Source organism: Haliotis cracherodii, unplaced genomic scaffold (assembly GCF_022045235.1).
Source record: "Haliotis cracherodii isolate W230 unplaced genomic scaffold, xgHalCrac1.p SCAF_6, whole genome shotgun sequence".
Taxonomy (NCBI): Eukaryota; Metazoa; Mollusca; class Gastropoda; order Lepetellida; family Haliotidae; genus Haliotis; species Haliotis cracherodii.
Window position 1 is genome coordinate 7,338,151 of NW_027266319.1, and position 25,265 is coordinate 7,363,415.

The window sequence follows — 25,265 nt, forward strand, 5'->3', positions numbered from 1 at the left end:
TTTTACAGTGTAATGGAGTTAATTTGACTTGTTTATTAATGTACACACGTTTTAATAAACATCCGTGGAAGATGTGTTGAATAATACATAAACACTGTACTATAATATTTACGCTAGCCCTTAACGTGCATTGTTCCGTTCGAATGAGCGGGGACATGGTGTTAGTGTACATGGTATATCGATCGTCCCCCGATAGGTCGTCCCTGGCAACAAGGTAAACATCATGGCGGCCAGGAAAACGATTTCCCTTCTGTGGTGTAATGCTGACTAATCATACAGACGCCACACATGAACAATTTGGGACATTTGGGATTTTTATACATCCGGATTTCACCATATTCCAGCCTCGCTTAGACTGTGAGCCTATTGTGAAATACCCGACAGGGTAGTCAGCGGGCCAAGCCAATCAGATAGCGCATACGTATTTATCTGTATGTTAGGACATACAATCGATCATGCATATTATGTCTCAGCATGTTTAGTACCCGGCGTGCTTGCAAGGTTTAGCGCTTGTGTTACTGTTGTTTTCCACACTGGTGGAAGGACTCTCAGGAATATTCCACATTACATGCAGCATTCGGAGCTTGTGGTGTCTATATAGATGTTGGTAAACACGCCCTGGTCATATGAAGAATAACGCTACAGCAGGAGAAGCTCAACACAGCGTAACTATGAGCAATGGCCGGGATGACACGCACAACGGGTACCTGAATGAGGATTATAACCATAACGTCACGACACCGGTTCAAGTTCGACCGAGGCACCTGGAAAATGGACGAAAACGGAAACTGGTTCTTCATTTTGACGTGCGGAACACTGTTCTTGTCGCGGACTCCGTGACCAACGTCCACATGGAGCAAGCTCTCAACAGCTTCCTGTCCGGTGTTGTGTGGGGCAATGAGCAAGAGGATGGTTCGTGGAGGTGGCAGTGTGACGAACCCTCGTTGGTACCACCGCAAGATGGCGTCATAACGTACTATAGGCATCTCGAGAAACTAACGGTGAAATGCCCAAGTGACCGAGAACGGCTAAGATTCCAAACTGGAGATTTTACGGATACGGATATCGGGTATAAGTTCCTTCCGCATTTCCAGAAACATTTGGAATTGCTCAAATGGAATTACTCAAAAGACGAAACCTGTGATCGGCGTTTAACGATGAAGGGAGTTGACGGTAAGCCCTATCATTACATTCTACCATCGGTATACAAGCTCATACATCAGTTGAAAGAGGACAGGAGAGATTTTGCCATTGTTATTAGGACTTACGGTTTGGATTGTAAAAATGTTTTATCAAGTTTATCCTTCGGACTGAAAGGCAATCACCCTGGCTTTCCCCAAGACGCGCACCTGCCCGTTAGCACTTTCCCTGGGTGCATCCGGCGAACGGAATCAGGGGAGATCACTCTGGAGACTTGGCAAACAGGTGTCGGGGACGTTGTAGAGAAACTTCAACACGAGAGGGATATTTACCGTCATTTGTCCAACTCAAGTGGCATTACAGGGTACAAAGATGACTTTCAAATCTGGCAGAATAACAATTATCATCATTCTGTGGCAAAACCTCTTTGGATAGATCCGAGTGACACTCACGTGCACCATATCATTTTTGATGACAATTTCCGGGCCTACGAAGAAGACAGCATTGTAGATGCCCGGATGTTTGATACGGATGACAAGACGAAAGCTCGCAGTTTGACAAGAAAAGAACTGGAAAGGTTTGAAGACGTATGTTTAGTTCAAGCAAATCTCTTGGAGAGCATCGAGAACGAGAACTATTTCATTGAGAAGGTCAACAAGTGCGAGTCAGGATACTCGAAATTCCTCAAACTTGGTGCGCTGTGATGACGTAAGCGGGACCGCATTCTCTATCCTCCAGTGCGCATATCCGTCCTATTAGGATATATACCGTGGACCAATTCGCTTCCATTGTTTCATTTATAGACCGAATTAAATGGTACGGTGCTAAAACACAGCTGCACTTAGAAATTACTCTCACAAGCGAGACACTTTCCAAGGGCCAAGGGTATATATCACAATAGCATGGAGATATGGCACCCTGGATAATCGAGGATGGCAAGAAGACGTGGTATTGTGGAGTATTTAAGAATGATATTTCACTACTCATTACCAAGAACTCTGCGGTACTGAATAATATTGACAATGTGTGATAAGCTGTAGCAGCTCAGGTGTACAGACTAACAACGACTCACTTAGTTGCTGCTGTGCCAAAACCCGGTCAGACTTCAAGGTAATAATGTCCTTTTCTACATTACTGGACTAGAGCCATTCATCGAAAAATTATCCGTTTAAAATTTCTTCATGATAGCCATTTAGTTTGTTAAATATTTGATAATGGGTATCTTTGTCTGTTCAGAAGTAATATGTGTCGCAATCTAAGCTCAATTTAATGTTACAGACAAACCCGGAATTTTCAATTTAACACATGCAAAACTGTTTGTGGTTAATTTGTTTTCTTCTATCAGCCGTATACTTTAAAAGGGATTCCATTACCCTCACAACTGACCCCGGAATATTTTATAGAAATATCCAGTAAGGACTGTGGGGGTTTGTTTGGTCTCGGTAGCCCTCCAAGTAGGTTTAGTGCAATGCAATGTGATATTAATGTTATATACGATATCTTGAATAGTTAGGGATCGACCATTTGATATTCGGGTGGGTGGGGGATGGGAAAGTGGGGGGGAGATTCATCGAAAAAGTATCTCAGAAGATGCTAGAAAAAATTGATTATGCTTCAGACTGTTACAACTTGACAAAAAATTACATTGTTGCAAGGTGTTTGTAATATAGGGTTATTCTTAAAAAAGTTTCTGGTTTTGCATGTGTAGCTGAAAATATATCTAGTCTCCATATGAAATGCCAACCATCCACATCATCCACCCCCACTACACCTGCTCCACCCACCAACACACCCAGGAATATCAAATGGTCGGTTTCCTTACGTGTGTACATGTATATCCCAAATATACGAATACTGCTGTTGACAATCGCTAGCGTGCAACTGGTAGAGGCATTATTGTTAATTAAACGTAGCATAGAAAGTAATTCACTGAAGTATTCTTTAAAGATTTATCTTTCTATTGTTTTCGTTATACCAAATGTAAATATATATTTGGTATGAGCAAATATACACATATTGATTATATCGTTATGTTTTGAAATTATATTTTATCAGTATATATGTATAACGTTATTTAAATGTCCTTAGTATGGACATGAAAACCCCTCAAATGAATACAAAAGGTTGATTATTTGGGCATAATATTTATATTATGTGCTGATATCAGTATCGTGTTAATAACAAAACTGCTCAAAGAAGTATTTGTTATCATATTGATTATGTATGCAAAAGGTTGCACCAGAGTATACAAGAATGTCTTGTGTTTACAAGTGTATTGACATACTGGGATGTACCAGACAATATGCGATATGTCTTTCCTGGCGGAAACGGTGTCGAAAGATGGTAGCTGACAAAAATTGAAAAACTCTAAATACAACATATTGAAACAGGTGTCTTTGTTTGTTGTTTATTCATTGCCTTCATTCTGTTCTGGTGTCGAATCCCAGAACCATCCCAAATTTGTCTCTTGTTCTATAAGCGCTATACCAAAGATTCAGGTCGGAAGGTCGAAAAAAAATACAAATATTCCAATTTCAATTAATATTATTTATTACCTCTCGCGTTCGTCACAATCTCAGCCGGGAACAAATCAATTATGTACAAGATTGAAACAAACAACACATTTTCAAATGAGGGACATTAAGATTAACTGACCTAACTCGACCAACTACACAACACCCGTAACAGAATATACAAAATATGGATATGTAAAAGAGTAGTTGTGTCGTCTAAAGATGGCCAACCCACAGCGTGTCGAGTTCGTCGTGTCACAGCGTGGAGGAGACAGGTCTTACCTGATAGCTCAGCTATAGACTGAACCACAGACGGCTGACATGCATCCACTGGAAGTCCCGGCAAACTGACTACTGTCGGTGCATTTAACAAGTCTCCCATAGTCATTAGCCATAAAATCACAAAGACAGGATTCTTGAAGCCATGCCTTTCAGCGCATAAGTGTCAAATCTTGTCATTCTGATCAAATGTAAGTTATAAGGATTTTACAATGTCAATATATACACAATAAACTACAAGTATCCTTATTTGTTAACAATGGCATTGCAGGATAAGATCATCAAGGTACTGGGAGGAATGTTTTGCTCTTGAGCCATGAATAACTTCTTTAAGAGGCATTTAGAGTGAGTGAGTGAGTATGGTTGTACGCCGCCTTTAGCAATATTCCAGCAATATCAAGGCGGGGGACACCAGAAATGGGCTTCACACATTGTACCCATATCAGAAATCGAACCCTGGTCTTCGGCATGACGAGCGAACGCTTTATCCACTAGGCCACCCGACCGCCCCAGAGGCATTTGGAAGATGGAGTACTATATAATAATAAAGAAGTTGCTCATCCATATATATTATCCTTACCCGAACCTGCAGCTTAGAGGAGGCAAGAGGAGAAGTTACCCTTATAATACAAATCACTTGATTTTCTGCTTCAGACTCGATTATCCACAGGCGTCGTACATTATTTCAGATGATGCGTTAAACAACAAACAAAGAAAAATAATTCATGATTTGGTAGCATAAACATATAGGTATTCAAGTGCAGTATGCTTTTGTGTATTGTGTTGCGTTACCATGGCGACAGGCAATAAACGCAACCGTTGAATATACGTCGACATTCACTGCAAGTCATGTATTGACTATCAGCGTGAAGCCACCGTGTGTTTGACACGCTACGTTAACACTACCTGTACCTTTAACTAACTAATGCATGGGATTACAATGGAAATAGATTGACCCAGTTCAGTTCATACACGCTGGTGATCGTTATCGTTCCACTCAAACGCCGCTCAACTCATAGGAATGTGAAGGTCACACCTGCGTGGGTAGTTACGGTATCCGAATCGCGACCGCTATGGCGACCAGATTGTTGTAATGTATTCAGCTTGAATTTTCCTTGTCCGTGATAACCATATCAGTGTTTAGGATTAATATAACGGTAGCTGCTGTTGGTGTGTCACTTCGTCTCTAATAACGTTGTTTGTTGTGTGATCGAGCTAACGTGAAGACAATTCGTACTGTGGCCTATTAAACACGTCTTTATTAACTCTTGAAGCAAATCGGAGTTTGGCTTGGGTAAATAAATCTGTGTCACTATGAGGTAAAAATGCTTTTATTTAAAAGTCATGCTGGGTGAACTTGCTCAACTTTACCTGATTAGTGAGCGATAGCTCAGCACAGGGCCACAGTCCGTTACAAAACAAAAGGTTATACTATATACAGTAAACTATGTTTATAACGAACTGACGGATATAACGAACCTACTTTTTTGTCCCGACTATTTGCTGTCGTTATGCTGTATATATGCGTATAACGAACTACGGTTATAACGAACTAAACTTAGTGGTCCCTTTGAGTTCGTTATAACCGTAGTTTACTATATTGCCCTAAAGTCTTTCAAGCATGTTCGCAATGATCGCATGATGAGGAGAAACACTGTTCTCAACGACCCCCATGTATTGTGGTACATTTCACAATTTCAAGTTTACAGACACACTGAAAACTTCCATGGCAATTAATAAGTTGATTTGCCTGTGATTATTAAGCTATTTTCAGTAAATACGCCATATCTGTGGCATATAGACAGTATGGAATCCTGACGTTAAGCATCAGGCCCTGTTTCAAGAAGCGACCGTATCGCTTTGACTGTCGTAATCCGATGTGAAGTTAGATAGTAGTAGCGCTGCGAACGTTTTGTGAAACGGGTCCTGGTAATCTGCCATACAGACTCTGAAACAAATATGTCTAATACAGCCAATAATGTTTGGCAAGTCTAGAATACTGCAGTATCAGGCTGAAAAGGAAGAAAGTCTCTGGGCTCCTTTTTATTATATTTTATAACTATAAGTTAACAACTGGTTTTTTTCTTTAAAATATGTCAGAGACTAGATGTTAGCCTACGGGTCCTGGGTCCACTTGCAGGAAGCGATCTTGCTACGGCAAGTCCTTAAGTCCATGATTAAAGTGTGGGAGTTAATCGTCGTAGTGCTAATATCGCTTTGTGCAAGTGGTCCCTGGGCGTTAAACATGAGGCCCTGTTTCGCAAAGCGATGGTAGCCCTAGGGCTGTCATAAGTCTATGTTAAAGTAAGACCCGTTTCACAAAGCGATCTTGGCGATACGACTTTCCTGTAACAAAGACGTATTGGCTGTTTTCTAAGCTTAGGTCTGCCTTAGCTGGCAACGTTCGACAACGTTCGCTGCATTATTATCCGGATACTGTTTCTGCGATAATGATAATATATTAATGAAGGCCGGAGTACAATCAGACAACCGCGACGATTAAGATGTTGATTTCATAATTACATTCACCCAACCGGTGTACTGTTTCCGTGTAATGAATCATCTCAATGTATCACAAACCATGTCTTGCTTGCAATACAGTGCTTTGAACAACCGAAAAATGTATCACAGAATCTGAATAATCTTTGTCATTTTTCGTCGACAATTATATGAAATTTTACCCAGGTCGATAAATGTTTTCATGAAAATGTTTGTCAAACTAAGTCACCATGCACGAATTTTTCAAAATCGTTTTCCTTATTCTTCATCATGATGAATGGATTCACGTTCTGCGACCATCATCAAAACAAGGCCTTACTGGCTTCAAACAACACTGCTATATCCGGTTCATCGATCGGCCAAATATACTTTCGTTCATTGCTGTTGCTTGAGTCGTAAAAGCAAACTGATAATAAGCTTGTTAATGAGATCAGCCAATAAGATTGCGTCACATGGGGACACCATGTAATACCTGCTGTACAACAACTTATATTGCGACAATACGTCCACCACATTTAATGCGAATTAAGCCCTTTTGAATGTCAAAATATGTCTTTGAAATGCAACAGGCATGGAGCTTGAAATAATTCGTAAATCTATTAAGCACTTGTAAGGGTTTATCCCTCACTTAAGTCTGGATATAGAGATTATAAGTGTGTTTCGGTGTCATAAATATCGTAAATTAGGAATACCAAATGTATTTGGCGGGCATTATACATATTTTGTCATACTATTTTTTGATATTTACGATACGGGAATATACGAGGGTAGTATTCTTTTTTATCATATGTCATTCGGAAAATAAAAGATGTTTAAGACTTAATTTCGCTTAATGAAGTAGCTTTTGAAACAATGACGTAGGAATGTTTGTGCACAAGGATTTGCAGCCATTTTGTCTACAAGGATTTGCAGCCATATTTGTCTACAAGGATTTGCAGCCATATTTGTCTGCAGGGATTTGCAGCCATATTTGTCTACAAGGATTTGCAGCCATATTTGTCTGCAAGGATTTGCAGCCATATTTGTCTACAAGGATTTGCAGCCATATTTGTCTACAAGGATTTGCAGCCATATTTGTCTACAAGGATTTGCAGCCATATTTGTCTACAGAGATTTTCAGCCATATTTGTCTACAGGGATTTGCAGCCATATTTGTCTACAGGGATTTGCAGCCATATTTGTCTACATAATCAACCACACCTCAAAAAGCATATCTGAACTTATATGGAACGTTAGTCAATTGTTTATTGAGAAAGCAGATGTAAGTCGATGTAGGAGTTTATAAGTAGGATTGGTGACGTCATTGGCATAATTATCGTATCGCGATATCGGGTTTATCGGGTTGGTTTATCGCATAGAAACGTAGCGTGTTAAAAGAAAATACGTTTTCTATACACCAATCCGATAAATCTCATCTCACGATACGATAACTCTACCTTATATGATATGTATTGTTATCGGCGTACACATTGCTGTATGTTGTAATCAGTCCTTTCGGTTCCGTTAGCCTAACGGTTTTACAATGTGATTATTCACACCTTTAGCATACCGTGGCCTAATGCATCGAGAACCAGTACTTGTTATAGAGCACTGATGGTCCAACGGTCTGATGCGTCACAATTTGATGCGTGGAGTTGTGTGCCGTAGTCGTTCCGGGATCCGCTGTCAGTTTGCTTCGATTCTGATCGAAGTGGCGTTAAACCCAATTCACTCACTCAGTCAATAACTTATCATACTATGTTGTTTCACCAAGTAACTCTGTATTTCAAACGCCACATTAAAATATTCCAACTATATCAGAGCAGCATGCAAACAACAGTTACCGGTCTCTGCCAGGTGACCAGTGATTGTCAAAATGAACAGCTTGAGCTAAATGATATAAGTAATCTACATTTATAACGAACACGCTTATAACGAACTGACCGATATAACGAACTTATTTTTAGTCCCGGCCATTTGTTGTGTATATTCTGTATATATGCTTATAACGAACTACGGTTATAACAAACTAAGATTAGTGGTCCCTTTGAGTTCGTTATAACCGTAGTTTACTGTACTTCCGAGCTTGCACATTGTAACCAAACGATGCTTTTACTACAAATTTGGGGTTAGCTTGTCACAATGGCTCCTAAGTATTTTATCTATCTATCTATCTATCTATCTATTTACGCCGGTCTCAGCAATATTCCAGCTATATGACAGCGGTCTATAAATAATCGAGTCTGGCCAAGCAATCCAGTGCTTGACATCATGAATATCAATTAACGCAAATGGGATACGAAGACATGCATCAAACAAGTCAGCGAGCCTGACAGCCCGATCCCGTTAGTCACCTCGGGGCTGCGACGTGCAAGGGTTGGATAGTAAACAGTGAATCTTCCGACCATCAACCACTTGTTTGCCTGGTAAGGACTGGATCACTGTACAAGTGCTTCATGTAAAGCCGTAATATCTCTACCCGACATCGTAAAACCTACAAATTGGCTGTGTCATCAATATTCTAGTCGTGTGGTTACAGAGGCGTCGGTCACCATGGAGAGACACAAATACTGAAAGTAAACGTAATGTCACCACTAGAACATGTGGGCCACAGTCCTGAAGAATGGCGTTGTCAGGTGACCAGCTGGCTGGGAAAACCACCTACCTGTGTAAACTTGCCAGGTCAGCTATGTATAGCCTTTAGTAATCCCATGCGTTAGGTTCTATATTGATCACTGATTTAAACCCAGGTGCAACCAGCATGTATGCCATTAACGAAAACCAACAGAGTTAATGAATAGTTGTTCAGAGGAACGTTAATAACAGGTAATATACGCCAGGCGTTATCTGCACTAATACACGCACCAGTCAGTGGCACATCTATTCCTCAACACCCCCACCGCTACCCCCCCACCCCCTCAAACGCCTCCTGGCGAACATAACTAGTATAAACATGCACAGGTTGACCCCACCTATCCTCTGCTTGCTCGTTATCCATTAAGACGTTGCAAGAAGTCTCGAATACTCTTGGAATTCTAATGGACTGTTGGGGCTTTGATGTTTGTTCAAGATAGTATTTAGATAATTACGTATACATTTAGAACAAATGTTGTTCTATGAAAGAGTCCCGGTACCATCTCCTCCCGCAGTGTGAACTGCTCGGTCCCTAAGTCTGCAACTTCATGACTTTATATATACCGCCTCCGTTGTCTAATGGTAGAGCGTCCGCCTGGAGAGCGGAAGGTCTGGGGTTCGATCCCCAGCCGCGTCATACCAAAAGACATTAAAGATGGTACTTGTTGTTACCCTGTCTGGCGCTCGGCATTAAGGGGCTAAAACAAGGACTGGTCGGCTCGGAGTCAGTTTACTGTGTCTGAGTGGAGTATTCATGTTAAACTGTGGCATGGTATCAGTGTGCATCAGTGTGCTAGCACTATAAATCGGCATCAGTCCGGACTAGTACAAGCAGCCACACCCCCCCCCCCCCCCCCCACACACACACACACACACACACATACACGTGCATCCACGTCGCTACATAAGTGCAATAATCTTAGACGCGATGTTAAACCTAATTTCACCTCACCTTATGAATGTGAGAGAAATTGAAATTGAAATGATCCTCCCCACTGTGTTGGAGGCATGGGATTGTGGACGATGGTGTTTGGGGTTTATTGTTTAACACCACACTCAGTAACTGGTATATTCCAGCTATATGACCTGTAAATAATCGAGAGAATCCAGTGATTGATATCGTGAGCAAGGAGCCACACCGTCGGGGTTTGATGACACGCAATCAACCAAGTCACCGAGCCGGACCACCGATCCATTTGGTCCCCTCTTTCGGGTACAGGTTACTACTCTAGCCCGGAATCTCCACGGGGGTTTGGTCGAGGTACGACGCATCTTCCCGGGGCAAAGGCGTTAACTGACTGTAAAAATCCAGGTTCCACCCTTGCCTAACTGGGCTGGAATTTCTGGGCTCGATCGTAGTGCCACAATTGGCTATTACCAGTTATGTCCCTTCTTTGTCCCTCCTATTCACCAATCAGATTCAATCTCCCATATCACTTGCATTTGCTTCAAACAAAATGACGGCGCCCAATCAACACGATCTGATGGATAATCAAAATTTATATTGTAATAAAACGGGTGTTTGCACGCGAAGTGCATCAAATCACTTGAGCACATTGATTAAAATCATGAAAAGATGTGCAACATATCTGTCGACGCCCACTTGACGGTACATGTTTTGCAAATCCTGCAGTCGACCGAAACCTGCCTTTTGAAATCCATGTTGTTTACGAACCGGATGTCTGGTTCGTTACACAATTTTGATTGGACTATGCATAGACTCGTTTGTCCAGCGTCTCAGCCTAGTTCGGCAAGGGTGGAAACTGGACTTTTATATTCAGTTAACACCCTTGCTCGGGAAGATGTGTGCTACGAAGTCTAATCCTATTTAACATTTTTGTAACGGGGCCCAATTCCAGATGAATATAAACATGTTGCCTAAATGAAGCTGGGCAGTTTGGATCTAACATCTACGAGGACCCATAAGGAGTGTGAGTGAGTGTGTATGGTTTTACGCTGCTTTTAGCAATATTCCAGCAATATCACGGCGGGGGACACCAGAAATGGGCTTCACACATTGTACCCATGTGGGGAATCGAACCCGGGTCTTCGGCGTGACGAGCGAACGCTTTAACGACTAGGCTACCCGACCGCCCCTGGACCCATAAGGGAATAAAGGAGTTGTGGTTCCGCAAACGGACTTGCGTTGTGAATATACAGTCGCCATTAAGCAACAATGTCTACATCGGTTATTTTGATGGAGAATCCACACATCGATTCCGTTATGCATATATTCCAAATATGTCCCATGCAGTCGACAGAAATGGTGGTCAGTCTGGCGCTGCTTATGCTATCAATCACTGGTTTTGCATGACTCAGACTCTATTATTGATAGCCTGAACTGCTTCTGCTGCTCAGGACCACGTGACACCATGCATAAAAAACAACATGCAGTCAGTAACAAACACACCTGCTCTGTATCACGGACATCAAAGGTGCATAATCAGTTTTATTTTGCATATATTGCCTGATTTATATTCCTTGTGGGACAATAAATATGGACAAAAGAGGAAGCTTTGTGTATATGAACACATATGGGTAACATGAGACCAATAAAACGGCAATAACATTGTATTATGTAATAGACATAGGAGACGTTACGGAACATTAATGCGATTTCTAATATGAATAGGTCGATGTTAAGGATAAAACTCTTCTCGCTCGCGGTTTTAATTTTCAACCAACATCGAGGATGAGTTTTGTTAACTCAGAAACCGTCTGAAGGCAAGAAATACCACAAAACATCGAGACACCTTACAGCGCGTCGCGGTATAAGTGGTATTTTTAAAAGCGTGCGAGAGAAAAAACACGTGCAGCATGGACCAGCTGGATTCATGACATTGCATGAAAAATTGCGTGTAAAATTGCACAACTTTTCATCACCTGTCCCGGTGTTTCATTGGGAAAACATTGGGTTACAAAGCTTAACACGATATGTGAAGTTACAAGTTCGATTCACGTCATGGCATTTTCATGTAAACAAAATTGTGACTTTTAACCAATCAAAAATCAACATTATATTCATATAAAAAAAGCTTTATCAAACTTCAGTTGTAAAACCTCGGTGTTACAATTCAAATATAACACTTCAAAGCAGGTTTATTAGAATTCAGTTGTAAAAGCTAGGTAAAAAACCATCTCTGAGCAGGTCTCACTTGAATGTAAGATCGTCCCTCTCACAAGGTTACCACGAGATAGGACCGTGCTGGAAATATCACCGCGGTGGAAGCCGTTTTCTGTATTTTCATCTTAGTTTTTGACATTTTCGCTTTTGTTTTTGACATTTTCGTTTTTGTTTTTGACATTTTCATTTTAGTTTTTTGACATTTTCGCTTCACTTTTCAGCGATTCAATATTTTCTTTATACATGATTTATCATATTTTTGTATGACAAATCGTGTTAATTTGCAAAAGGTTACGATAAAAGTAAGTGAAATATCAAAATATTGAAAAACAGATTCCATGTCCCTTTTTTGGCCACCGTAAATATATATTTATGTCATTTATTTATGTCATTGACTATTGTATATAGTTAAAACAAGATGGTGCTACGGTATTTATATAACTAAATGGCTCTTAGCGAGTTCAACTCGGTATCTTAATATACCAACAATAGTTCGCTGTCAATGCCCGCAGCTTGATTATCACGTTCTGCAGGGACTGCACGTGCAGCATACAAATCCTCACATTAATGACCATTTATCCTGCGATATAGATATCCTGCACGTGATCAAATGACAATCTCTCATTGGATAAAGGCTTTTATCGGAGATGGCAGTTTAAATACTTAGGGCGTCATGCAGACATAAAGGAGTATGTCTCACGTCATGGTGTTTAGCGTGTAAATAGGAATGTGGGTTACCATGTACTATTGATTACTAGGTAATACGAAATGTAAACACTCATCAAATTACAAATACCAACATTATTGTGTACCATCCAATGCTTGTTGTCACGGAACGTGTAGGGGGAATGAGTTTATGAGTCAACACATTCGGGGTAGCAGGGCGTGGTGTCTTCCCACAGATGAGATCCTTACCTTGTCGGCTTACTAATGGGGTTAACCTCTTTGGTCATGTGGACAACAAGGCGTCCGACCTCGGATCAGGTCCGTGGTTCGAATCCCATTATGGGTCCCTGAAATTTTATAACCATTACATAAGCATGACCTATACTATCTCTTTGGTATGAATTTTCGCCATTTTCGGCATATTGGTATGGTATTGCAATCAACGACCCTCTTTTATTTATTTTTTATTTATTTATTCTTTTATCAAAACTGTTTGTTCAATAGTCCTGATCTTCTGTATCTTCTGTTCCATACGCAAGGGCGGATAAAGCTTTAGTGAGTGAGTGAGTGAGTTAGTTGGGTTTAGCACCGCTTTTAACAGTATTCCAGTTATATCGCGGCGTGTCCAAATATAGATGGGCGTCAGTTCACTGGTCCCTGCTTATCAAAGCAAACATTCAATCTTTGATCCCTTCAAATGATATCGGTATGTCGGCCTGGTAGCACTACTTGTATCTGTTAATCCTATAGGTGTCGGCCTGGTTGTACGAGCTGAATCTGTGAACCCTATAGGTGTCGGCCTGGCAGTACGAGCTGCATCTGTTAATCCTATAGGTGTCGGCCTGGCAGTACGAGCTGAATCTGTTAATCCTACAGGTGTCGGCCTGGCAGTACGAGCTGCATCTGTTAATCCTACAGGTGTCGGCCTGGCAGTACGAGCTGAATCTGTTAATCCTATAGGTGTCGGTCTAGCAGCACTACCAGCATCTGTTAACCCTATAGGTGTCGGCCTGGCAGTACGAGCTGCATCTGTTAATCCTATAGGTGTCGGCCTGGCAGTACGAGCTGAATCTGTTAATCCTACAGGTGTCGGCCAAGCAGTACGAGCTGCATCTGTTAATCCTATAGGTGTCGACCTAGCAGTACGAGCTGAATCTGTTAATCCTATAGGTGTCGACCTAGCAGTACGAGCTGAATCTGTTAATCCTACAGGTGTCGGCCAAGCAGTACGAGCTGCATCTGTTAACCCTATAGGTGTCGGCCTGGCAATACGAGCTGAATCTGTTAATCCTATAGGTATCGGCCTGGCAGTACGAGCTGAATCTGTTAATCCTACAGGTGTCGGCCTGGCAGTACGAGCTGCATCTGTTAATCCTATAGGTGTCGACCTAGCAGTACGAGCTGAATCTGTTAATCCTACAGGTGTCGGCCAAGCAGTACGAGCTGCATCTGTTAATCCTACAGGTGTCGGCCAAGCAGTACGAGCTGCATCTGTTAACCCTATAGGTGTCGGCCTGGCAGTACGAGCTGAATCTGTTAATCCTATAGGTGTCGGCCTGGCAGTACGAGCTGAATCTGTTAATCCTACAGGTGTCGGCCTGGCAGTACGAGCTGCATCTGTTAATCCTACAGGTGTCGGCCTGGCAGTACGGGCTGAATCTGTTAATCCTACAGGTGTCGGCCTGGCAGTACGGGCTGAATCTGTTAATCCTATATGGTATTGCAGACAACGACCCTCTTCTATTTATTTTTTATTTTATTTATTTTTTATCAAAACTGTTTGTTCAATAGTCCTGATCTTCTGTATCTTCTGTTCCATACACAAGGGCGGATAAAGCTTTAGTGAGTGAGTGAGTTGGGTTTAACGCCGCTTTTAACTGTATTCCAGTTATATCACGGTGTGTCAGCTTAATGTGGGAGGAATTAATTTAAGGCCCGATGTGAAGCAGGTCTCCGACGTTTACCACTTCGGTGAAACCCACGAGCAGGGTTATGGTGCTGACAAACCTAGAAACATAATAGGGGCGAACCGGGATTCGAACCCACAATCCTAGGTTTCTGGCGTGCAACTCTGCACAGCGAATCGCGGCGCCTTAGACGACTGGGCCACCCATGTCCCCCGGATACAGCTTTATGAAAGAAGACAGGTTGTAATGGGGATACGCTTAACAGAAATCATGCCAGATGAATGTAAATAATTCGCAAAGAATTAATTTAGTAGTCGTGTTAATTTTGTTGCAAACATATCACAAACTTGTTTAGTTGTTTATTTTATACGTTGATATGTTAGTATGCTTGGCAAGTGGGGTGCGCACCCGGGTATGTAAACCCACTGTCGAACTTGGCATGTGTCATCCGCATGGGCCCGGCTTCACAAAGCGATTGTAGCGCTACGACTATGTAACGTATATACTCAAATAAAAGAAGGAAATATCATCCCATATATTTTCAATATGGTTAAAGGTAAACATTTAATGGTAGGTCTATATTATTAAATTCTGATAATATTGAAAACTATTGCCGCATTTCTATATGACATGTTCCGTTTGTCAAGATGTCTGTCTGTCTGCCTGTCTGTCTGTCTGTCTGTTGGCAGTCGTAGAGCTACGAACGCTTTGTGAAACGGGGGCATGGGCGTTATCCTCTAGATGATGATCCTGCCAATGTTTTTTTTGTTTTTTTTTTTTGGGGGGGGGGTTCTTTTGTAAATGTTGTATCAAGGAGTATAAAATAATATAATGTGTGTGAACCAGTGTTTATTTTCCAGCTCATTGCATGAAATACATATAGCTTTAATAGTGTCAGTAAACCAGATCGATAACGCACATGGCATGGAGATATTTGGAATGCATGTTGTTTTCATAATTATAATTAAAGTGAAGACATGAGGTCCCTTGATTCACAAATTCCATGGCTGAGATCCTTCTGTTTCCCTTCTGTCCCTTGAGGGTGGCAAATAGTGCGTCACGTTGACGGTATTTCCTCCACAATAGTGACCTCTTCCCCCCAGCAAGACACAGCACAAACGTTACATTGTTCTTCTCTTCTATTCTCAAGTTCAAGGTCAATTAGCCTCACATTCACAAATTGATTGATTTATCTAACTCTCCAAACATATGTCAAATTTCAATCAAATATAATTGGGCGTCAGTTCACTGGTCCCTGCTTATCAAAGCAAACATTCAATCTTCGATCCCTTCAAACAATATCGGTATGTCGGCCTGGTAGCACTACCTGCATCTGTTAATCCTATAGGTGTCGGCCTGGCAGTAGGGGCTGAATCTTTTAATCCTACAGGCGTCAGTATCTGTTAATCCTACAGCTGTCGGCTTGGCAGCGCAGCGTGCATTTGATCATCCTACAGGTGTCGGCTTGGCAGCGCAGCCTGCATTTGATCATCCTACAGGTGTCGGCTTGGCAGTGCAGCCTGCATTTTATCATCCTACAGGTGTCGGCTTGGCAGAGCAGCCTGCATTTGATCATCCTACAGGTGTCGGCTTGGCAGTGCAGCCTGCATTTGATCATCCTACAGGTGTCGGCGTGGTACCACTAGCTGCATCTGTGATAATTATATTGCTGTCGGTCTCGCAACACAACCTAATTCTACTACTCACATAGGTATCTCGCGACACAACAGCATCTGTTAACCCTAAAGGTGTCGGCCTGGCAGTACGAGCTGCATCTGTTAATCCTATGTTTTAACACCTTGTTTAACACGTTGCTAAAACGATGACTTTGTTTTCGTAATGTTTTCTTATAATTTTACAATGTAATTGTGAAACGTCACCGATCAATGTTCTCACATCTATAAAAATACCAGATGGTCATCGTTTTACAATAACTTTTTAAAACCCAACTTCACGAATTTCTTAATGGGTTTTGCAAAGTATTGTCTAAGATTGAAGTGGGGGAACTCGAAATGCAGTGGTAAAGCTGAATAACCATTTTTAATAAATGTGACCCACCAGGAGTAAAGGAACCTTTATTGATGCTAGGATACAATAATTATTGTACTATAACGTCACAAAGACGTTTGAAGTCAACTTACTTCCGTGAAGATCGATATGTGTGATGTCGTGTATATCTGTAATAAATATGAATTGAAGCTTGTGAAGCTTTTTAGGTTACGAAGATGCTGTAGTTTCGAAAAATGTTAAAAAGTCCAAATGTGATTTTTTACCCATTAGGACCCTTATATCATAGTTGGTCCCAAATATTGTTTTTCATAATTACTCTATTCTCAATGGCGATTATATACATGGTGATAATGAGGTCTAGTCAACGGGGCGAATGAGTGATTGAGTTGGATTTTTGAAAGAGGTTAACTTTGATTCAAGCCAATCAAAATAGATTTCTTTGACTTGTAACTCAAGTATATCAATTCATCTATTGCACTATCTACAACGTGAAAACTCGCGTATGGTGCTGACAAACCAAGTACCGGCCTCACCCCCACTCAACATCCTCTCCCCATCCGACCCCACCCCAACCCGCGTGTCCCTTCAGCGGCTGATACTCCCCTGAGATTGACCTACTTCAGCATGACTGATGACTTTCTTCAGTGACGCTACTGTTCTCCGATGGTGATGCACCTTGTCAAATCGATACCTTATACGTCAGATATAGGCACTGTTGCTTGGCAACCAACATCGATATGTTGATTCATAAAATCTATAAAGATGTACCTTGTCCCGACAGTGTCAGCCCTGAAGACTCTTGTCATTAGACGGGTTGTTGTTGAGAGGAGCCAGTGATGTTAATGTTTCACAAGTACACCTGCAATCGCTTCATTTACCTTTGGATTTACAAATAGACTGAATACTTCTTTAGGAACTGCACAGTAAATTAACATATATCTGCTTATGTCTTTGTCCATATATCATACCTATTCCATAAAAACTGTATATACGATTGCGTCCACTAATTTCGCCTTCAGTGTAGTTCGCCTACAAACAACTTTATGCATCAGTGATTTATGTTATTTAAAGCTGACCCCTTCATTTACAGAAGAAGAAGAAGAAGAAGATGTTTTATTAAAGTGTCACACACATATAAATGTGTCTGGCCTGATTTGGCCTATGAGACACTACAATTCAATAAATGTCTGTTAAAATATAGTTTAAGATATTGGTTTAAAATATATAAAAGTAACAATGAAAGGGTGTGAAATTGTTCATAAAGAAGTTAGTAATGTACATAATTATATATAAGCAAGTGTCGACCTTCGTCGGTCGAACATTTGCGACACCATGGCAGCTAGGGATGTGATGTTATTGTCATACTTCAGCAGGTAGATAACCTTTTGTGAGAAGATTTTCCCAGAAACGTCGGGTCGGTCGTATATATTTTGTAAAAATGATTATGCCGCAAATCGGAGTAGAAGGGGCAATCTACGAGAAAGTGAACCCAGTAGAGTCAAGGAGGGGTGGAGTCTATCGATGCCTACTGCGACAGGCGCCTACATTGTTATATAAACATCTTTATGCATCAGGGACTGTCTCAGCTACCACCTTCAAACTTACAGTAAAGTGGTATATCCCTTCATGTTATTGTGGACAAATACCCACACAAACAAAACACGTGCATGAGCACATTCCATTATGTTTTATATTTCTGTCGACCTGACCATTCGTTGTAATACTAAATTGGCGACACCTTAGGACGAGGTGAGGTAAGGACCTGATTTGGTCCACGTGATCTACATTATTTAAGAAAAAGAACAAGAAATCAGATCTCTGCTAGTGAATGAGTATTAGATAGTGTTTAGACAGACAGACAGACATATTATTCAGTTATTTAGGCATCAAGGCCCATAGGACAATGCAGATTGAATATTAACATTTGTCACGTGATGTACATGATTAGATTTTAAATGAAGTTACACATTCCTCATTATAAAGACATAATTTAAGAATACAGAAACAGCGTGGATCATATCAGGAATTTCGGAGATTAACAGATTTATCATTAACTGACGGTCTTTAAAAATACCTTGCAACATGGGGAGAATTTTATACTTTAAATGGGAATACGTTTCACATATAAGTAAGACATGGTATTCATCCTCTACTTCTCCGGATGTACATTTTGTACAAATAGAGCTCACAATATCACCGTCTTTGGACTTGCGACATATATTTACATTAAAATTATGCAATTAAATTCTAAGTTTACAATATGCTCTGATTAAACTTTTATCATTTAACAAGTAAACTATCTTTCAGTTTGTAACAATGATATTACTTTTCTGTAATTGCTAAGATAAAGTGATTTAGAAATACTTTGGTGCCACTGTTGACAAAATATATCCTTCTGGTGTCCCCCGCCGTGATATTGCTGGAACATTGCTAAAATCAAACTCTCTCTCTTTTGGATAATCAGACAAGAGACGAGGGTGAGAAGCGGGAAAACGAAACAAAAGCAATCAAAGTGTTACGTAATGAGGTAAACTAGGGTTTAACGTCGCGTCCAAGATTATTGCACTTATATAGCGACGTGCATGCACGTGTGTGTGTGGCTGCTTGCTCACCTTCGTACACTGTAAGTCCAACGTGTAAAATTAACCGCCTGTGTTTGCCTGTTTAGTCAATTGCGTGATATTGTGAAGTTTCACCTCTAAGGTTGAGAGAGAATCTAGGCCATGTGAGATCGATCAATGAATCCCAGTTCTCAAGTGGGAATGCGTGATCAGTGAGGTGAAATGGGGTTTAACGTTGCGTCCAAGATTATTGCACTTATATAGCGACTCGCGTGCACGTGTGTGTGGCTGCTTGTACTATTCCAGACTTGTACTGATTATATAGTGCTAGCCCACTGAGATACCATGCCACAGTTTGAAATGAATACTCCACTCAGATAACATATACTGACTCCGAGCCGAGCGCCAGGCAGGGTAAGAAGTAACTAACACACACACACACACACACACACACACACACACTGACACACTGACAGATACGCATACACATACACATACCGACACATATACATGCACACACTGACACATACGCATACATAGACTTATACATACACATAAACATACAATTACACACACTTACATATACACTTGCACACACACACACACACACACACACACACACACACGCAGACGCATACATACGCAAAATCATGAACACATCAACACACACACACACACACACACACACACACACCATACTGCTACAACTTGTAATGACAATCATCATAATACTAATAGTTCAAACTTTCCATGACATACTGGCAATCCCTGAGTATTAAAAGGATCATATATCTTTGTGTTGACATACTGCATCGCCCTGTGTACCCATAGTATCGTGACAGTGTGTCAGTGTATTGTATAACCTTACACTCTGAAGGCGGCGAGTTCGACAGGGTTCGCTTGTCAACAAGATCTAGGACTGTCAACATGCTAAGCGTGAATAATGTTTTAGTATGTTTAGTCAACGAGTTGGTGCCGTTCGCTGTCGTGAGCACTTCTAAATGTCTAGAGAAGTAGAGATAACGTGGTCCCGTCCCATTTGGACGACACAGTGTGTAAAGAAGAGTAATATAAAATTCAACACACCGGTGTACGTCGGTATGAGTATTCTTGACTTGTCAAAACACTTCATGACGGTGAAAGTGAAGTGCATGTTTTGGGTTTAGACAACCTCAAGAGCATTTGCCAGGTCTTTTCGTTTTGTTTTTTGTTTGTTGTTTAACGCCGCACTCAGCAATATCTCAGCGGTTTGTAAAAAATAGAGTCTGGACCAGACAAATCAGTGATTGACGTCATGAGCATCTATCCACACAATTGGGATACAATGACATGTATAAACCAAGTCAGCGAGCCTGACCACCCGATCCCGTTAGTCGCCTCTTACGACAAGCATAGTCGTTTTTTTACGGCAAGCATGGGTTGCTGAAGACCTACTCTACCCGGATCTTCATGGGTCGACCAGGCCTTTGCGTGTGGCTTGAGATATACCTCCGGTTTCGTATAGAAGGGTCGCGTGTTCAACCTGTGGATGTAAATATGTGGTCTGTCTAGTCTTGCAACGTCCCATGCCGTCGGGGTGCGATGAGACGCAACCAAGTCACTCAGCCTTGTTCCCTGGACATGCTGCGCTGGCGCTACACTGAGTCGCCAGCGCAGCATACCTGGGCAACCAGGCTGCCAAGTCACCGAACTTCACCACCCAGTGCAATTTAATCGCCTCTTCCGACAAGCATTACACTATGTTGGGGGCCGATCTAACCCGGATCCACACGAGGTTCGGAACCGTATTTCTTTTATCCCTCATGGCGTCCACTAAAGCTGTAAACGTCGTCCACGTCGAAACGTGCTTCCTCACACCTTGCTGACTCATCGTTATTTGACTAAAATATTGTTCAAATAAGTGTTTAGACTCGCTCACACAATAACTTACACACCCACTTATTTAGTGTACCAAATACATTTGGTATACATACATAAAGTTTATTAAACTTTACATGGCTAAATAAAGACGAAATAAACGCATGATTTCATCTTCCCGGTTGATTGACAGGGATTGGTCGACATAGACTCCTACGTCTCTATCAAAGCATTGATAGTTACGCTGAAGTCCATGCACGTTCGGAGACCGCCTCCGAGGTCTAGTGGTAGAGCGTCCGCCCAGTTAGTGAAAGTCCGGGGTTCGATCCCCGACCACGTCATATTAAAGACGTTAAAAGATGGTACTTGTTGTTACCCTGTCTGGCGCTCGGCATTAAGGGGCTTTATATGGATAAATAAAGACGAAAAAAATGCATGATTTCACCGTCTCGATTGATTGACTGGAATTGATATGGACTTTTACGTCTCTATCAAAGCATTGATAGTAACATTAAAGTACATGTATGTTCGAAGACCGCCTCCGTGGTCTAGGGGTAGAGTGTCCGCCCAAGCGGAAGGTCCGGGGTTCGATTCCAGGCCGCGTCACACCAAAGGACGTTAAAAGATGGTACTTGTTGCTACCCTGTCTGGCGCTCGGCATTAAGGAGTGGTCCCCGCGGAGTCAGTATGCTGTGTCTGAGTGGGGTATTCATGTTAAACTGCGGCATGGTATCTCAGTGGTCTAGCACTATAAATCGGCATCAGTCCGGAGTAATACAAGCAGCCACACACGAGCATGTACGTCGTAATATATAAGTGCAATAGCCTTGGGCGCGACGTTAAACGGTTTAGTCAAAACATACATGAGGTGACCCTCTCGAAAGATTCCATATTGACGTATAAATATTTCAAACTAGAACGACAACTCTGATTATTATTGATAGCGATTATATCGTTTTCGGGATCAGGGTCGGGTATTTGTACCTTCTACACTTTGGAAAGACTAAGAGCAGTCCCAGTTTCCAATATGAATTTTGAAAATAATATTCAAAAATCTATTCCGATTTTCTCCCTTACCCGGCGTGTACCTGACTGCATAAAAAACCTCTCGCAAAAGACTCTGTTCTATCATTCTTTTGAATATGTTTCAGTTTTGTGGGTTTGTTTGCCCGTGTAAGATATTATTTACACGTTTAAAAAAATGAAATGTCTCCAGTCTATACTTCGATATGGTTTTTTGTAACCATTCGAAACTATACTATTCGTCACATACTTCTTGGTTGATTGTCAACCGGAAGTCACGTGATATGCCCGTGCCCGAATTAATGTCTGACCCTTCCGTGTTTCCAGATAACACTGTCAAAGCGAAATACTAATCCAGCCTTCAGCGAGATATCATTATGTTTGCTCTTATTAATGCCACGTGTCAACGCTGCCCTTTAACGATAGTGGAAGTTTATCAGCCAAACATTGTCACAGGGATAAAAAAAAGTGACGAAAATACAGTACTACACAAAAATAACTCCATTCCATAAGGTCCTGGTTTCACATCTATCTATCTATCTATCTATCTATCTATCTATCTGAACGCCACACCCAGCAGTATTCAAGCTATTGAGACGGCGGTCTCTAAATAATCGTGCCTGGACCAGTGATTGACATCAAGAGCATCGATCTTCGCAATTGGGATACGATGACTTGCATCAACCAAGTCAGCGAGCCGGACCACCTGATCCCGTCAGTCGCCTCTCACGACAAGCATGGTTTGGTGATGATGAATTCTAACCCGGATCTTGGCGGGTCCACTATCAAATGAGTTATGGAGTTGAGTTTACGATTTTAGCAATATTTTTGCAATGTGACGGGTAGAAATGGGCTTCATACATCGAACCCAGCGCTTCGGCGTGACGAACCAATGATGTAACCATAATGCATCTTCCAGAGGCAAGAGTGAGTGAGTATGGTTTTACGCCGCTTTTAGCAATATTCCAGCAATATCACGGCGGGGGACACCAGAAATGGGCTTCACACATTGTATCCATGTCATGAATCGAACTCGGGTCTTCGGCGTGACGAGCGAACGCTTTAATCACTAGGCTACCCGAAGGCCCCCCGAGGGAAAAGACTTAACTGACTTTAAAAGTCCAGTTCCCACGCTTGCCGAACTAGGCTGCAATTCCTGGGCTCGATCGTAGCGCCACTGGTGGCAATTACGAGTTATGTCCCTTTTTTTCTCCCATATGGAACAATCAGATGCTACCTCTCGTATCACTTGCATTTGCTTCAAACAAAAATGGTGGCGCCCAGTCAAGACGATCTGATTGATAATCAGTATCTATATTGTGATAAAACGGGTCTTACATCGCGAAGTGCATACAAGCATATGAGCACTTTGATTAAAAACATGAAAAGATTTGGAAAATATCTGTTGACAACGAGTTGGCGGTGCACATGCTTTACAAAACCTGCAATCGACCGAAATCTGCACCACAGTTTACGAACCGGATTTCGATTCCGTTGCGCGACTTTGATTGGACTATGCCAAAACTCGTTTGTCCAGCCAAAATCTAACTCCATAATGCCAGCCTAGTTCGGCACGGGTGGAAACTGGACTTTTATAGTCAGTTAACTCTCTTGCCTCGGGAAGATGACCATTATGCTACCTCACCGCACCCAATAGAGTCGATAATTGATGATAACATAAAATAAATGTCTCTATTAAGGCATTCCTAATCGTGAAATTATCTTGTGCAATTTTTTGTTTTATTTTTGAAATAGTCACTGCATGCTTACGATCAAACCAAAGAAATAATTCAATTAATTAATCAATTATATATCTTCCGCTTATCTATGATTTTGGAATGGACCCTCACACCGTCTTGGTCCACGACAACACGCAGTCAACCATGACACGCAGTTATGGATTTGATAGAGCGTGTATTATGTGCTACCTGTATGTACGGCCTTTTTCATTGATCACGCATTGAAAACTAGGTTCTTCATTCAATGATCGATCCCGCATGGCCTGAATTTGCTCTCGACTATAAAGGTGAAACGTCACAATAATATCACGCAATTGACTAAATAGGCAAACCCAGGCGGTTAATTTTACACGTTTGACTTACGAAGGGGATCAAACTCGTTCCCCTGTGACAAACAAAGCGGCAAGGCTGAACTATCCCGTGTCACGATAATCGAATAGGCTGTTCAACACTGAATGAAACTTAACGTATTTGCGAGTCGTATTTGCACTCATGGGTTAGCCAGAGAAAGTCTCATAGAGGGACTATTTGCACTGTCCAGTCGTGTGCGATTATACCAAGTGTGACACGTTGGCATTATCTCACTGGAAGCGGCGGTAGATTAGTATAAAACCCGTGAAGATCCTCGATAGATTAGGTCTTCAACAACCCATGCTTGCCGTAAGAGGCGACTAACGGGATCGGGTGGTCAGGCCCGTTGACCTGACCACCATGGTTGGTGCATGTCATCGTATCCTAATTGCGTGGATCGATGTTCATGATATCAATCACTGTATTGTCTGGTCCAGACTCGATTATTTAGAGACTGCCGTCATGTAGCTGGAATATTGCTGAGTACGGCGTTAAACAACAAACAAACAGCATTAACATATTTTACTCTCATCAGGATTGGGCACAGGTTATCACATCTTAGATCGCCCTCTACCATAGATTTACGTGTATGCCTATATACAATTATTTTATTAAATGACGGAAAGAATATAAGACAAATAAAGAAACGTATGTACACCAATATTGATCATTCAAACCGTTTTGTTTGCTTTATGTGTGTGTACATTCCTTAATATGTTTTTGTTGACATGATTAGTTTATGCTTTATTGACAACTAGCATCTAGTCAATATGATAACATCACAAGTATATTTTAAATTAACTACATGTATATCGATTCGTTTCCAGATAATTTTAAAATGGACATTCATTAAATAAACGAGTCAGCTTTTCAGGCGAGCTGCCAAATCGGCAGTTTGTATCCTTTTTAAACCTTCAATTCATTTAATTTTTATCACCATGTTCTAATTGTGTATGTATAATGGGTTTTTTTATGAGACCTAG

At 41.4% G+C, this 25,265-nt stretch overlaps 2 protein-coding genes across 2 annotated transcripts; both read left to right on the forward strand.

The window, feature by feature from the left end:
* Positions 1-305: 305 nt before the first annotated feature.
* On the forward strand, positions 306-2,685 carry LOC139445545 (uncharacterized). The gene has a single exon (XM_071226689.1). The coding sequence runs from the start codon at positions 627-629 to the stop codon at positions 1,842-1,844; it is 1,218 nt and encodes a 405-aa protein (XP_071082790.1). The 5' UTR covers positions 306-626; the 3' UTR covers positions 1,845-2,685.
* Positions 2,686-10,926: 8,241 nt separating this feature from the next.
* LOC139445483 (uncharacterized) lies at positions 10,927-17,871 on the forward strand. Its single transcript, XM_071226625.1, has 4 exons — positions 10,927-10,975; positions 13,585-14,522; positions 16,132-16,377; positions 17,842-17,871. Exons 1-4 carry the CDS (start codon positions 10,927-10,929, stop codon positions 17,869-17,871), a joined length of 1,263 nt encoding a protein of 420 aa, XP_071082726.1.
* The last annotated feature ends 7,394 nt before the right edge of the window (positions 17,872-25,265 follow it).